This window comes from Aedes aegypti, chromosome 3 (assembly GCF_002204515.2).
Source record: "Aedes aegypti strain LVP_AGWG chromosome 3, AaegL5.0 Primary Assembly, whole genome shotgun sequence".
NCBI classification, from domain to species: Eukaryota; Metazoa; Arthropoda; class Insecta; order Diptera; family Culicidae; genus Aedes; species Aedes aegypti.
Window position 1 is genome coordinate 381094305 of NC_035109.1, and position 14850 is coordinate 381109154.

The window sequence follows — 14850 nt, forward strand, 5'->3', positions numbered from 1 at the left end:
TGGATTGGATTTGGATTGGATTTGGATTGGATTTGGATTGGATTTGGATTGGATTTGGATTGGATTTGGATTGGATTTGGATTGGATTTGGATTGGATTTGGATTGGATTTGGATTTGGATTTGGATTGGATTTGGATTGGATTTGGATTGGATTTGGATTGGATTTGGATTGGATTTGGATTGGATTTGGATTGGATTTGGATTGGATTTGGATTTGGATTTGGATTGGATTTGGATTGGATTTGGATTGGATTTGGATTGGATTTGGATTGGTTTGGATTGGATTTGGATTGGATTTGGAATTGGATTTGGATTGGATTTGGATTGGATTTGGATTGGATTTGGATTGGATTTGGATTGGATTTGGATTGGATGGATTTGGATTGGATTTGGATTGGATTTGGATTGGATTTGGAATTGGATTTGGATTGGATTTGGATTGGATTTGGATTGGATTTGGATTGGATTTGGATTGGATTTGGATTGGATTTGATTGGATTTGGATTGGATTTGGATTGGATTTGGATTGGATTTGGATTGGATTTGGATTGGATTTGGATTGGATTTGGATTGGATTTGGATTGGATTTGGATTGGATTTGGATTGGATTTGGATTGGATTGGATTGGATTTTGGATTGGATTTGGTTGGATTTGGATTTGGATTGGATTTGGATTGGATTTGGATTGGATTTGGATTGGATTTGGATTGGATTTGGATTGGATTTGGATTGGATTTGGATTGGATTTGGATTGGATTTGGATTGGATTGGATTGGATTGGATTTGGATTGGATTTGGATTTGGATTGGATTTGGATTGGATTTGGATTGGATTTGGATTGGATTTGGATTGGATTTGAGGATTTGGATTGGATTTGGATTGGATTTTGGATTGGATTTGGATTGATTTGGATGATTTATTGATTGGATTTGGGATTGGATTTGGATTGGATTTGGATTGGATTTTGGGATTGGATTTTGGATTGGATTTGGATTGGATTTGGATTGGATTTGGATTGGATTGGATTTGGATTGGATTTGGATTGGATTTGGATTGGATTTGGATTGGATTTGGATTGGATTTGGATTGGATTTGGATTGGATTTGGATTGGATTTGGATTGGATTGGATTGGATTGGATTTGGATTGGATTTGGATTTGGATGATTGGATTGGATTTGGATTGGATTTGGATTGGATTTGGATTGGATTTGGATTGGATTTGGATTGGATTGATTGGATTTGGATTTGGATTGGATTTGGATTGGATTTGGATTGGATTTGGATTGGATTTGGATTGGGATTTGGATTGGATTTGGATTGATTTGGATTGGATTTGGATTGGATTTGGATTGGATTTGGATTGGATTTGGATTGGATTTGGATTGGATTGGATTGGATTGGATTTGGATTGGATTGGATTGGATTTGGATTGGATTTGGATTGGATTTGGATTGGATTTGGATTGGATTTGGATTGGATTTGGATTGGATTGGATTGGATTTGGATTGGATTTGGATTGGATTTGGATTGGATTTGGATTGGATTTGGATTGGATTTGGATTGGATTTGATGGATTGGATTGGATTTGGATTGGATTTGGATTGGATTGGATTGGATTGGATTTGGATTGGATTTGGATTGGATTTGGATTGGATTTGGATTGGATTTGGATTGGATTTGGATTGGGATTTGGATTGGATTTGGATTGGATTTGGATTGGATTTGGATTGGATTTGGATTGGATTTGGATTGGATTTGGATTGGATTTGGATTGGATTTGGATTGGATTTGGATTGGATTTGGATTGGATTTGGATTGGATTTGGATTGGATTTGGATTGGATTTGGATTGGATTTGGATTGGATTTGGATTGGATTTGGATTGGATTTGGATTGGATTTGGATTGGATTTGGATTGGATTTGGATTGGATTTGGATTGGATTTGGATTGGATTTGGATTGGATTTGGATTGGATTTGGATTGGATTTGGATTGGATTTGGATTGGATTTGGATTGGATTTGGATTGGATTTGGATTGGATTTGGATTGGATTTGGATTGGATTTGGATTGGATTTGGATTGGATTTGGATTGGATTTGGATTGGATTTGGATTGGATTTGGATTGGATTTGGATTGGATTTGGATTGGATTTGGATTGGATTTGGATTGGATTTGGATTGGATTTGGATTGGATTTGGATTGGATTTGGATTGGATTTGGATTGGATTTGGATTGGATTTGGATTGGATTTGGATTGGATTTGGATTGGATTTGGATTGGATTGGATTGGATTTGGATTGGATTTGGATTGGATTTGGATTGGATTGGATTGGATTTGGATTGGATTTGGATTGGATTTGGATTGGATTTGGATTGGATTTGGATTGGATTTGGATTGGATTTGGATTGGATTTGGATTGGATTTGGATTGGATTTGGATTGGATTTGGATTGGATTTGGATTGGATTTGGATTGGATTTGGATTGGATTGGATTTGGATTGGATTTGGATTGGATTTGGATTGGATTTGGATTGGATTTGGATTGGATTTGGATTGGATTTGGATTGGATTTGGATTGGATTTGGATTGGATTTGGATTGGATTTGGATTGGATTTGGATTGGATTTGGATTGGATTTGGATTGGATTTGGATTGGATTTGGATTGGATTTGGATTGGATTTGGATTGGATTTGGATTGGATTTGGATTGGATTTGGATGGATTGGATTGGATTTGGATTGGATTTGGATTGGATTTGGATTGGATTTGGATTGGATTTGGATTGGATTTGGATTGGATTTGGATTGGATTTGGATTGGATTTGGATTGGATTTGGATTGGATTTGGGATTTGGATTGGATTTGGATTGGATTTGGATTGGATTTGGATTGGTTGGATTGGATTGGATGGATTTGGATTGGATTTGGATTGGATTTGGATTGGATTTGGATTGGATTTGGATTGGATTGGATTGGATTTGGATTGGATTTGATTGGATTTGGATTGGATTTGGATTGGATTGGATTGGATTTGGATTGGATTTGGATTGGATTTGGGATTGGATTTGGATTGGATTTGGATTGGATTTGGATTGGATTTGGATTGGATTTGGATTTGGATTTGGATTGGATTGGATTTGGATTTGGATTGGATTTGGATTTGGATTGGATTTGGATTGGGATTTGGGATTGGATTTGGATTGGATTTGGATTGGATTTGGATGGATTTGGATTATTTGGATTTGGATTGGATTGATTGGATTGATTGGATTGGATTTGGATTGGATTTGGATTGGATTTGGATGGATTGGATTGGATTTGGATTGGATTTGGATTGATTTGGATTGGATTTGGATTGGATTGGATTGGATTTGATTGGATTTGGATTGGATTGGATTTGGATTGGATTTGGATTGGATTTTGGATTGGTTATTTGGATTGGATTTGGATTGGATATTGGGATTGGATTTGGATTGGATTTGGATTGGATTGGATTGGATTGGATTGGATTTGGATTGGATTTGGATTGGATTTGGGATTGGATTTGGATTGGATTGGATTTGGATGGGATTGAATGGAATTGGTGATTTGGATTGGATTTGGATTGGATTTGGATGGGATTTGGATTGGGATTTTGGATTGGATTTGGGATTGGATTTGGATTTGGATTTGGATTTGATTGGATTTGGATTGGATTTGGATTGGTTGGATTTGGATTTGGGATTTGGATTGGATTTGGATTTGGAGTTTGGGGGATCCAATGTGATTTCATCTAATTGGATTTGGATTGGATTGGATTGGATTGGATTGGATTGGATTGGATTTGGATTGGATTTGGATTGGATTTGAAATTGGGATTTTGGATTGGATTGGATTGGATTTGGATTGGATTTGGATTGGATTTGGATTGGATTTGGATTGGATTGGATTGGATTTGGATTGGATTTGGATTGGATTTGGAATTGGATTTGGATTGGATTTGGATTGGATTTGGATTGGATTTGGATTGGATTTGGATTGGATTTGGATTGGATTTTGGATTGGATTTGGATTTGGATTGGATTTGGATTGGATTTGGATTGGGATTTGGATTGGATTTGGATTGGATTTGGATTGGATTTGGATTGGATTGGATTTGGATTGGATTGGATTGGATTTGGATTGGATTTGGATTGGATTTGGATTGGATTTGGATTGGGATTTGGATTGGGATTTGGATTGGATTTGGATTGGATTTGGATTGGATTTGGATTGGATTTGGATTGGATTTTGGATTGGATTTGGATTGGATTTGGATTGGATTTGGATTGGATTTGGATTGGATTTGGGATTGGATTGGATTTGGGATTGGATTTTGGATTGGATTTGGATTGGATTTGGATTGGATTTGGATTGGGAATTTGGATTGGATTTTGGATTTGGATTTTGGATTGGATTTGGATTGGATTTGATTGGATTGGATTGGATTTGGATTGGATTTGGATTGGATTTGGATTGGGATTTGGATTGGATTTGGATTGGATTTGGATTTGGATTTGGATTGGGATTTGGATTGGATTTGGATTGGGATTTGGATTGGATTTGGATTGGATTTGGATTGGATTTGGATTGGATTTGGATTGGATTTGGATTGGATTTTGGATTGGATTTGGATTGGATTGGATTGGATTTTGGATTGGATTTGGATTGGATTTGGATTGGATTTGGATTGGATTTGGATTGGATTTGGATTGGATTTGGATTGGATTTGGATTGGATTTGGATTGGATTTGATTGGATTTGGATTGGATTTTGGATTGGATATTGGATTGGATTTGGATTGGATTGGATTTTGGATTGGATTGATTGGATTTTTTTTGGATTGGATTTGGATTGGGATTTGGATTGGATTTGGATTGGATTTGGATTTTGGATTTGGATTGGATTTGGATTGGATATTTGGGATTTGGATTTGGATTGGATTTGGATTGGATTTGGATTGGATTTGGAATTGGATTTGGATTGGATTTTTGGATTGGATTTGGATTGGGATTTGGATGGATTTGGGATTTGGATGATTTGGATTGGATTTTGGATTGGATTTGGATTGGATTTGGATTGGATTTGGATTGGATTTGGATTGGTTTGGGATTGGATTTGGATTGGATTTGGGATTGGATTTGGATTGGATTTGATTGGATTTGGATTGGATTTGGATGGATTTGGATTGGATTTGGATTGGATTTGATGGATTTGGATTGGATTTGGATTGGATTTGGGATTGGGATTTGGATTGGATGATTTGGATTGGATTTTGGGATTGGATTTGGATTGGATGGATTGGATTGGATTTGGATTGGATTTGGATGTGGATTTGGATTGGATTTGGATTGGATTTGGGATTGGATTTTGGATTGGATTTTGGATTGGATTTGGATTTGTTGGGGCAGAGGTGGACACCACCACAACGCAGAACAGGGTCACCGAAGCGGAACGCGGAACCAGGATTTCGGTAGGAAAGGAAACACAACAACTAATAAACAACTACTGTACGCCCAAGAGAACTTTACTATAAACACGTCTGAACGGATTGAACATCACTTTACGGATTAAATCCAATTCTTTCATTCTCCCTTTCTTCCTTCTACTTGGCGCGCTCGCCGCCCTGCCCTACTGGCGCATGCGTCGCAGCCTCACTCATACAGCTACACACATCCAGTGCTGCCGCTTTGCATACGAGGCACAATCATTGCATACTCCAACACTCCTCCTCAATGTTGTCCTCGTACTCGTCCGCATCCTCTCTGCCTTCCTTGCCGGGTTGATCTCCTCCGGCTTCAAACAACGTAATCAACCAACCGGCCGGCTCGAACCCCACGATTGCTCCTCCTGGATCGCCGAACTTTCCTCCAGTTATCAGCATCCGAATCCGAGCTTCCACTGTAGGACTCCTCCACTTGCAACGGCTCCACTTCCTCGCTTAAAGTGTCCACATCGAAATATTATTCATCTTCCTCACGTTCTTCGGCTCTATTCGACTTCTTCTCCGAATACCAGCTCACAAAACCATCGGGTGATCTTCTTGCCATCGCAGTCTTCTTCTCGCCAATTATCGGCCGCTGGCCCTCAACTTTCTTCTTAATCTTCGCTAGCTTCAGCCGATACAACGACCCCGACTTTTCACCAATAACCACTTTCTTACCAGATGCATCACAAATATCGCAACCATCTTTCTTGAAATTCACCGAAAACTCTTTCGCCGTCAGTCTGTCCACTGACACGAGTCCACTCTTTAACGACGGAACATACAAGACGTTGGTAAGCTTCACCTCAACTCTGTTTCCGTTTCCGTCCACGCCGTACACCAAACCTTCGCCACAACCAGCGGCGGTAACCACTTTACCGTTCGCTAACACTACACTTGGGCCTTTCTCTTCTTTCAACGATTTGAAAAAGTTTCTGTCGCTCGTCATGTGCCGACTCGCTCCACTGTCAATGTACCAGCAATTTCGCTGATCCAGTCCCCGCCATGAAGCACACACTGGCACCACAATTTTCGTTCTTCACTTGTTTCGCATTTTGATTCACACGCACTCTGTCGTCCGGCTTCTTCTTCTCTTTACACTCTCGTTCTAGCTCCTGCCTCGCTAGCAAGTACGAACGACAGTTGCGACGCAAATGACCGGGTTTATCACAAAAGTAGCATTTCCTCACTGGCGCTCTATTGCCGAGTCCACCCACGCTTTGCACTTCGTTTCGCACTACCACACTTTTCAACGCTTTCGTTTCACACATTTCACCGGAACGCTCTCTCCGACGCTCGAACTCATCGATCAGCTTCGATTTCACGAGCTGCATCGTTATATCCGCATCGGCACGACTCTCTAGGGCCGTCACCAATGTTCCGTAGGAGTCGGGCAAGCTACGCAGGATCATCGCAATCCGCAGCGACTCTTCCAGCGGTTGCCCCGCATTCGACAAACGATCGAATAAATCCTCAAGCAAAACCAGATGATTCTCAGGGTCACCTCCCTCCGCGAGATTCAACGAGCACAGTTTCTTTAACAAAGACACACGCGACGTGACCGTGCTTTTCTCGTGATAAGCTTTCAATCCATCCCAGAAAGCTTTCGCACTGTTCGCATTTTTCACCAAACCGAACTGATTGTCTTCGATACACAATCCGATAGTGGCACGAGCTTTCCGATCGTCCTTCGTCCACTTATCGGTCACCACAGCCGGCCTTGCATCACCGACCACATACCACAGCTCCTCTCTGGTCAGGAGCATCTCCATCCGGAACTTCCATATTTGCCAGTTCTGATTGTTCAGTCTGGCAAACGCAAACTTGTTCACATCCGCCATTTTGTCCACGCAAAATCACCACCGCGGAGATACAACTCACACACACTCACACACGGCGTGATCACTTTCGCTATCTCGGAACCTTTTTCCAACGCAATCCGGAACCTTCCCTTCGGCACTGCTGGGCCAATAACCTGTTGGGCATAGGTGGACACACCACAACGCAGAACAGGGTCACCGAAGCGGAACGCGGAACCAGGATTTCGGTAGGAAAGAAACAACTACAACTTGACTACTGTACGCAACGAGAAAGCTTTAATAAACACGTCTGAACGGATTGAACATCACATTACGGATAAATCCAATTCTTTCATTCTCCCTTTCTTCCTTCTACTTGGCGCGCTCGCCGCCTGCCCTACTGGCGCATGCGTCGCAGCCTCACTCATACAGCTACACACATCCAGTGCTGCCGCTTTGCATACGAGGCACAATCATTGCATACTCCAACAGGATTGGATTTGGATTGGATTTGGATTGGATTTGGATTGGATTTGGATTGGATTTGGATTGGATTTGGATTGGATTTGGATTGGATTTGGATTGGATTTGGATTGGATTTGGATTGGATTTGGATTGGATTTGGATTGGATTTGGATTGGATTTGGATTGGATTTGGATTGGATTTGGATTGGATTTGGATTGGATTTGGATTGAATTTGGATTGGATTTGTTTTGGATTGGATTTGGACTGGATTTGGATTTGATTTGGATTGGATTGGATTTGGATTGGATTCAAGTTGGATTTTGATTGTATTTGGATTGGATTTGGATTTCAATAGTCGAAATAAATAGCAGAACGCCTATGAAATGTTAATATATTAATAAACGGACAAAATGGAATTAAATGAACAAACCTGTTTTGTCAAGCATTGAACTTGAATGCCAAAGAGAGTAGAAGAGGGGAATAATGTAGTAGATGTAGGCTCTAGGATAAATATAAGAAAATAAAATAAATAATAACTTTGCATGACTTGAAAAAGTTTAGCGTATCTGGCGTTGAATTAAACATCATGCTATAAAATAACGGAAAACGAAAATGATGCGATGGAAAAGGAAAAGAAACGAGGCGATGGATTCGGGAATTGGAATATGTTCGGGTGGAGACTATTCGTCTCTACGTCGGCTTGGTGGACAGAGAGCGAGAAGCATGTGGAAATGCATGGCATGTGACGAACGACCGAGAATGTAGAGGAGAAAAGGGCGCGAAAACTGGAACGTTCGAAACCACTGAGATGAGATTGAAAGATCAGTCTATTGGATTAAGTTGGCTCGATTGGACGTGCTCAGGTATTCAGTGGAACCCACGTTAATGAGTACTTATAAGCTAACGTGTACAATCCAAAATTGTCAGATTTCCCAAAAGTGTCAGATTCCCAAAAATGTCATTAATCATGTTGGCCACGGTGCATCAATATGTGGTTGACAAGCTTGGAGGGCCCGTGGAGAAAACAGAAAGGACCACCCTTAAGTTTTATCGAAAACTAGCGATCAGTGACATAAAATTGGAATTCTGCCGATGGCGGCCTGGTTTCAGCGAGAATTGCTCAACTAATATGCATTGCAATAAGCGATATTGCCAAGAAACCAAATGTTCACTCCAATCATTTCCTTGCGCCGATGTAAAGTTCAACTACCTTAGAGGATATCGTTTATAATAATGTTCAAATTACAAATCATGCAGTCACGGTGACCGGCCGCACGATTCCTTCTTTTACGCGCCTCGTCGTTTCTCGTCGAGATCCCGTTTTTGAAAAATGGCTGCATCCTTGCTTCCGCTCGTTCTAGTACTGCAAATGCATACGCTCGGTCAAAAACAGCTGATAACTTCCAAACAAACCAACCGTCAGAGAAGAAAAAGAGTGCGCATTCGTGTTTACGTTGCCAATCTTTTGCGTATCATTCAGAAACAAATTGAACATTTTTCGACTCCTGATGCGAAAAAATGAACATTCTGGGGAGAATAGTTCGCACAACGATCTACTGTAGAGCACCGCTGGCAGCTTCCGGCCACCGATCAATTATTCCAGCAGCGGTAAGCAGCACCAACTATCAAATACAATACGCTTCTAAATCAACCAAAGCTGGAGATTCGGCAACCGCTGAGGGAAATGCTCCGACCGGGACGAAGAAGCCCAAAACGGCACCGAAAATTACCCTCGTTGGACCCGATCACAGTGTTTCGATCATGAACCTGGACGAGGCGCAGAAAATATCCAAACGGCGCGACCTGAAGCTGGTCAAGGTGGTGGACTTGGATTTGAAAACTCAGCGACCGGTGTACAAGTAAGTGCATGATGTAATAGGGTGTCCCAGAAAAAAATCAATGATCATAAAGTCATGGTTCTCATCCCTGAAATGAAAGATACAGTGGCCAAATATCATATTCGTACAGGATACTATTTTCACATCAAGTTAGTAAAAAACTATTAAATGATGTATTGAATTTAAAATACTTTATCCACATTGAAGGTAATAGGTATCATTTATTATTTGCCAATCACAAAATGTATCCATTTACATTCATCTTTGGATAAATGGAAAAGTATTGAATTTATGTTAAAAACTCACCCAATTCCATATTTGTACACCTACCAAAATTCATACGTACAACATTCAAAACTAAATTTAAAAGCTCTATTTGATTGCTGAAGTGCTTAATTATGATGTTCAGATGTAGTGAAGCACATTTGGACAATTTGTTAGAGGACATATATGAATTTTTGGTAAAATTATAAGAAATGCCAGTTTTCCAATGATTCTTGCTATAAAATCCAATAATTCGAACAGTAACGTTCATTTTTGCCATTGGATCCAATCTATTAATTATAGTCGTGCGCTCTGACAAAAATTTAGCTGAATTAAATATAGTTTACAGAAATCATAAATAGTTTTTATCCCTTTTGAGTTCAGAAAATTGTTGTGCCATATCTTCAAAACTCTTCTAAAATTATATTTTTGATCAATGTAAACCAAATTTCCATTCTAAACAACAGGTATAGCTTAATTTTGAACTTGTCTGTAAAAATAATTTGAACTACAAACTTCGTTTTACAATAAAGTACCCTAAACTACGCTGTACATGCCTCCAAATAATTGATGCTATCGCAATATTCAATAATCTTTGAATTAATATTCAAATTATATTCAAAATAGCACCGTATTTTGCAATTTATTGATTTTATAAGAAAAATACAAAATAACTTGAATGAGCAGAGAGTATTGATATGCTTTTAACTAGAATATATCCTGTTGTTTTCATCATTTTAAAAAACGTTTGTGTTGCGGTTACGGCAATAATATTTATTCTATAAATCTCTTTAATCATGTTTGGTAGTAAACTGTAAATTAAAAATAATAATTACGCAATGTTTTGATAGGAACATTAACTATGGATTATGTATATTCAATTAGGAGCCAAACTGAAAGAAATTGACTAATTTTTTTTTGGTTTTGGATTTGTTATAAATATTATATTACCTAAGATCCAAAAGTATAAGTTGTCGATATCCACTCCTAGCTACTCTAAAACTGATTATATGTTTTTGAAACTTGTACAATATTCGCAGTAATCATTTTTAAGGAAGTGATGTTGAAAAAATGTAAATTATTGTTCGACTTACCGAACATTTTAGCAAAAAAACAAAAGAAAAGTTGTATTTTGCTTAGATTTACTTAAGTTTCAAACATGTCCGCTTATAAATTTACCGAATGTACTCTACTACATCTGAACAACACAACGAAGAATTTTAGCTATCATCTAGTCCATTAAAAGTTAGGTTTGAGTGTTGTATATTTCTTTTTTGTTAGGTGTACGAATATGGAATTGGGCCAATTTTAGACACAAACTCAGTACTTTTCCATTATTCCAAAGATTTAAGTTAATGAATACGGTTTGTCATTGCCAAACAATAGATGACACCTATGACCTTCGTTATCGATAAAGTATATCGAAGTCCATGCTCCATTTAATAGTTTTATACCAACTTGATATGAAAACAGTGCCCCGTACGAAAATGAAATTGAGTCACTGTAATATCTCGCATAACTTGAGATCTCGCCCTAAAAGCCATTGGTAACCGAGTGTGTTTGCTTGTTGTTACCAAGCAATCAATGGATTTACACGTGATATGTAGTTTTCATCCTGGTCCATTTATTGCTTCGAAACATGGAGCTACACACTCGGTTACCAATGGCTTTTAGGGCGAGATCACAAGTTATGCGAGATTTGTTTGCTCGCTAACAACAAGCTACATACATACTTAGGGATCGATCAAATATTACGTAACGCAACAGGGGGTAAGACCCCCTCCCACCCCCTGTTCATTACGTTACGTTTTAGTGTTACGATCCATACAAAAATTTTATAATTTTCCATACAAAAGCTGTTACGTTTCAAAGCGAGATCACAAGTTATGCCAGATTTAATATAATGACAATTTTCATCATATTTGATTATTTTTCATAAATCGATCTGGTTTCTAACAATTTTTAGAAAGTGGATTAAATCCAAACAAACAAATTTTGTTCTACAAAATTACTATACATTAGGATATCTTTTATTTTAAGATTGATAACCATGACTTTTCTGCTAATAATCTAATCTGCTAATATCAACGCACCCCCAAGATTGATAACCATGACTTTTCGAACATTAATTTTTCTGGGACACCTCAATGATGAAATTTTCTCTAAAACAGATTTATTCCTGTTATTCAGATTTATTAATAAAAAAATGCATATTTCCAGGCTCATGACCAGTGCGGAATACCTCGAGGAAGATTTGAAACGCCGTGAGGAAAAGAAACGCAACAAGCAGGAAGCGGCCATCAAAGGGGACAAGCTGCTGACCGTCAGCGCACGGATTACGGAGCACGATCTGCTGTCCAAGATTCACAACGTGCAGAAGTGGCTCAACAAGCAGTACGAGGTGCGGGTCATCGTGTCTGGCGATGGGGACAAAGCCAAACAGGAATCGGTGGCTAGCGCGTTCGAAAATCACGTCAAAGATCTGGGCAGAATTGTTCAGAAGCGCTTCAGGGACAACGATATGCGCTTTCAGATTCTGCCTATCCTCAATTCTTCGAATCAGGAAACTCCCCACACTGCCACGTTGAAAAAACCCGCTCAAACCGGGAAGAATCCCGGCCCCGAGCACCAATCCGTTAGGGCATTTCATTCGGCATCTTTCGTGTCGGCGGCGTGACAATCAAAGCCCCGGGACGAGAATATGCAATCGGATGATTCCCACGGAGGTCGGCGGATTCGCGGAGATTTGCATCAGCTTGTGAAGCCGCTGGGCTTCGTTGGATTGTTCCTGTTGGCCAAGTATACGTTCTGGTCCTACATATGGCGCCGTGGCAGCGACTCGACGACCAAGAGATGATTATGATTAAGTGGAAATTTTTAGTTTTGATGTAGCCTTGCAGCGTTATTAGCAAAATATAGTCGATCGAGTTCAGCATAGTGTTAGGACTCTCATCAGTTAGTTGAGAAACATTTTAAGCTTGTAGCAATTATCACACTAATGTATTTAAAATTTATTACCAATTTGGTTTGAATATAAATCATTTGATTGAAATTATTTACCCAGTCTTTCAGTGGTTTCCGTGGTGTAGTGGTTATCACATCCGCCTAACACGCGGAAGGCCCCCGGTTCGATCCCGGGCGGAAACAGGCAAACTTTTTACAGAGCTATACTATGTTATCATTTGTAGAGAAATCCATTCAAACTTTTTCTGGAATTACTAATTAATTTATACAGCAGGTAGGTTATTGTTTCATTTTGTTTACAATTTAGCATTTACATATTGATCATAAATTAAAAGCAGCGCAGCTGATGTGACTTTCACAAAAACACGTTAATAAATTGTTACTCAGAAAGAGTTTATTTGATTTTTATTATCTCAATTGTCTTACATGCTGCATAAATTGATGTTATGAAAACACTCCAAGTGTGGAACATTACGCATAAAAATCACCATAAATGAAATTCTAATCTAATAGACCGACAAATAAGTGCGCAGATATGGTGTATATCAGTGTAGCTGCATTCTAGAGTGCTTGAAACTGCTCGAATGGAACCGCATATGGTGCTGAAATTGTGATACATACATCAAGGCGCTCGTATTAATTTGGCTGCATGCGTCATTCGGGGTGTCACTCTATACAATTGCCATCCAGAATTTAAGTTAGCGGAATTTGGGGCAAGTGTGCCACCTTAAGCAAATTGTTCTCTAACTTTGCCTAAAGCTTATAAAATCCAACAATTTAGCCTCATGATGTTGGTTTCACATCTTTTCATAACCACTGTGGCATTTAAAAAGAAAATAATGTCAAAAAGTATTAGTTTGGAGCTTCTCAAATATCTTCCAAAACAACCTATTTTTCGACACTATGGGGCAAATGTGCCATCCATATGGGGCAAGACGGCCACCGAATGAACATCGCATGTAATTCTACTTGTAATGAAATTTTCTTTATTTCCTATTAATATTACTTACAAAGCAGACTCTAATAGATAATTTAAAAAATAATATTAAGTTTACCGTAATAAGGGGATGCTTTATAACAACGTTAAAAACATGTGTAACTCCCTATTACTCAATTCGAATAACTAAAATGGTTATTTTTGTCTCAATTCAATACAATATATGTATTACCTTTATGTTACGGGCAAATATGTATAATATTTAACTAGATCAGCACTAAATAACGGTAAAATATTAATGTAAATATGTAAAACGGTACTTAATAAGCCGAAAAACATGTTATTATTGAATATTTTAGGAAAAAATTACTTTGGGGGGCAAAAATATCAGTTATTCCCCTAATATATGTGAAGCTCAGAATCGTTGTTGGCAAGCGGGAGCACCACGAAGAACCTTGCATTCCATTCTGACATTACTACAGGAGTGAGGCGTCGAAGTTGTACCATGCCTACTAGATCGTTTGATTTTGTCTGTGGTTTGATGTTCGATCCGATGTTACATTCTCGGAGTTCTTTCAACAGGCTTTTGATTGTCAACCATCATAACAGGGTTGGAAGACAAGATCTATGACAATGTTCATTCAGTACCACACATCCTCCCTCTTCTCAGGAAAAAAAGTTTAAAGTGATGAGTTTTCACATCGTTTCCGTCATAACGAAAGCTTTCAGGAATTCAGGATGTATATTTCACATCGCTAAGAACTTCACCGATGTATTGAGGATTTTGCCCTCTAATAGACTCACACCTAAATAATTTTGTCACACCAAAATATTCTCCCACCATGTTTGCCATATATTGGATGGCGTCGTAGCTAAAAAAACCAACCCGGTGCTAGGCAGCCATGTTTTCGTGGTCAGAATCAAACTCAAGAGCAACAACGTACATTGGCCTAATCATGTAAGGGGATTTTTCCTCCAATACAAAAATGTGTTTCTAGCTAACAACATCAACCCAAATTGACTTGGTGTATTGCAATCCAATAGTTTGTAACAGTTTAATTGTTCGAATAACTGTT

General features: G+C 38.8%; 1 protein-coding gene and 1 non-coding gene across 2 annotated transcripts; both read left to right on the forward strand.

Annotated features, from left to right (window-relative positions):
* Positions 1–9169: 9169 nt before the first annotated feature.
* On the forward strand, positions 9170–12811 carry LOC5569725 (translation initiation factor IF-3). Its single transcript, XM_001652902.2, has 2 exons — positions 9170–9630; positions 12094–12811. Exons 1-2 carry the CDS (start codon positions 9290–9292, stop codon positions 12548–12550), a joined length of 798 nt encoding a protein of 265 aa, XP_001652952.2. The 5' UTR covers positions 9170–9289; the 3' UTR covers positions 12551–12811.
* Positions 12812–12947: 136 nt separating this feature from the next.
* On the forward strand, positions 12948–13020 carry Trnav-aac. Its single transcript has one exon. It is a non-coding gene; the product is annotated as a tRNA-Val (tRNA).
* Positions 13021–14850: the final 1830 nt, after the last annotated feature.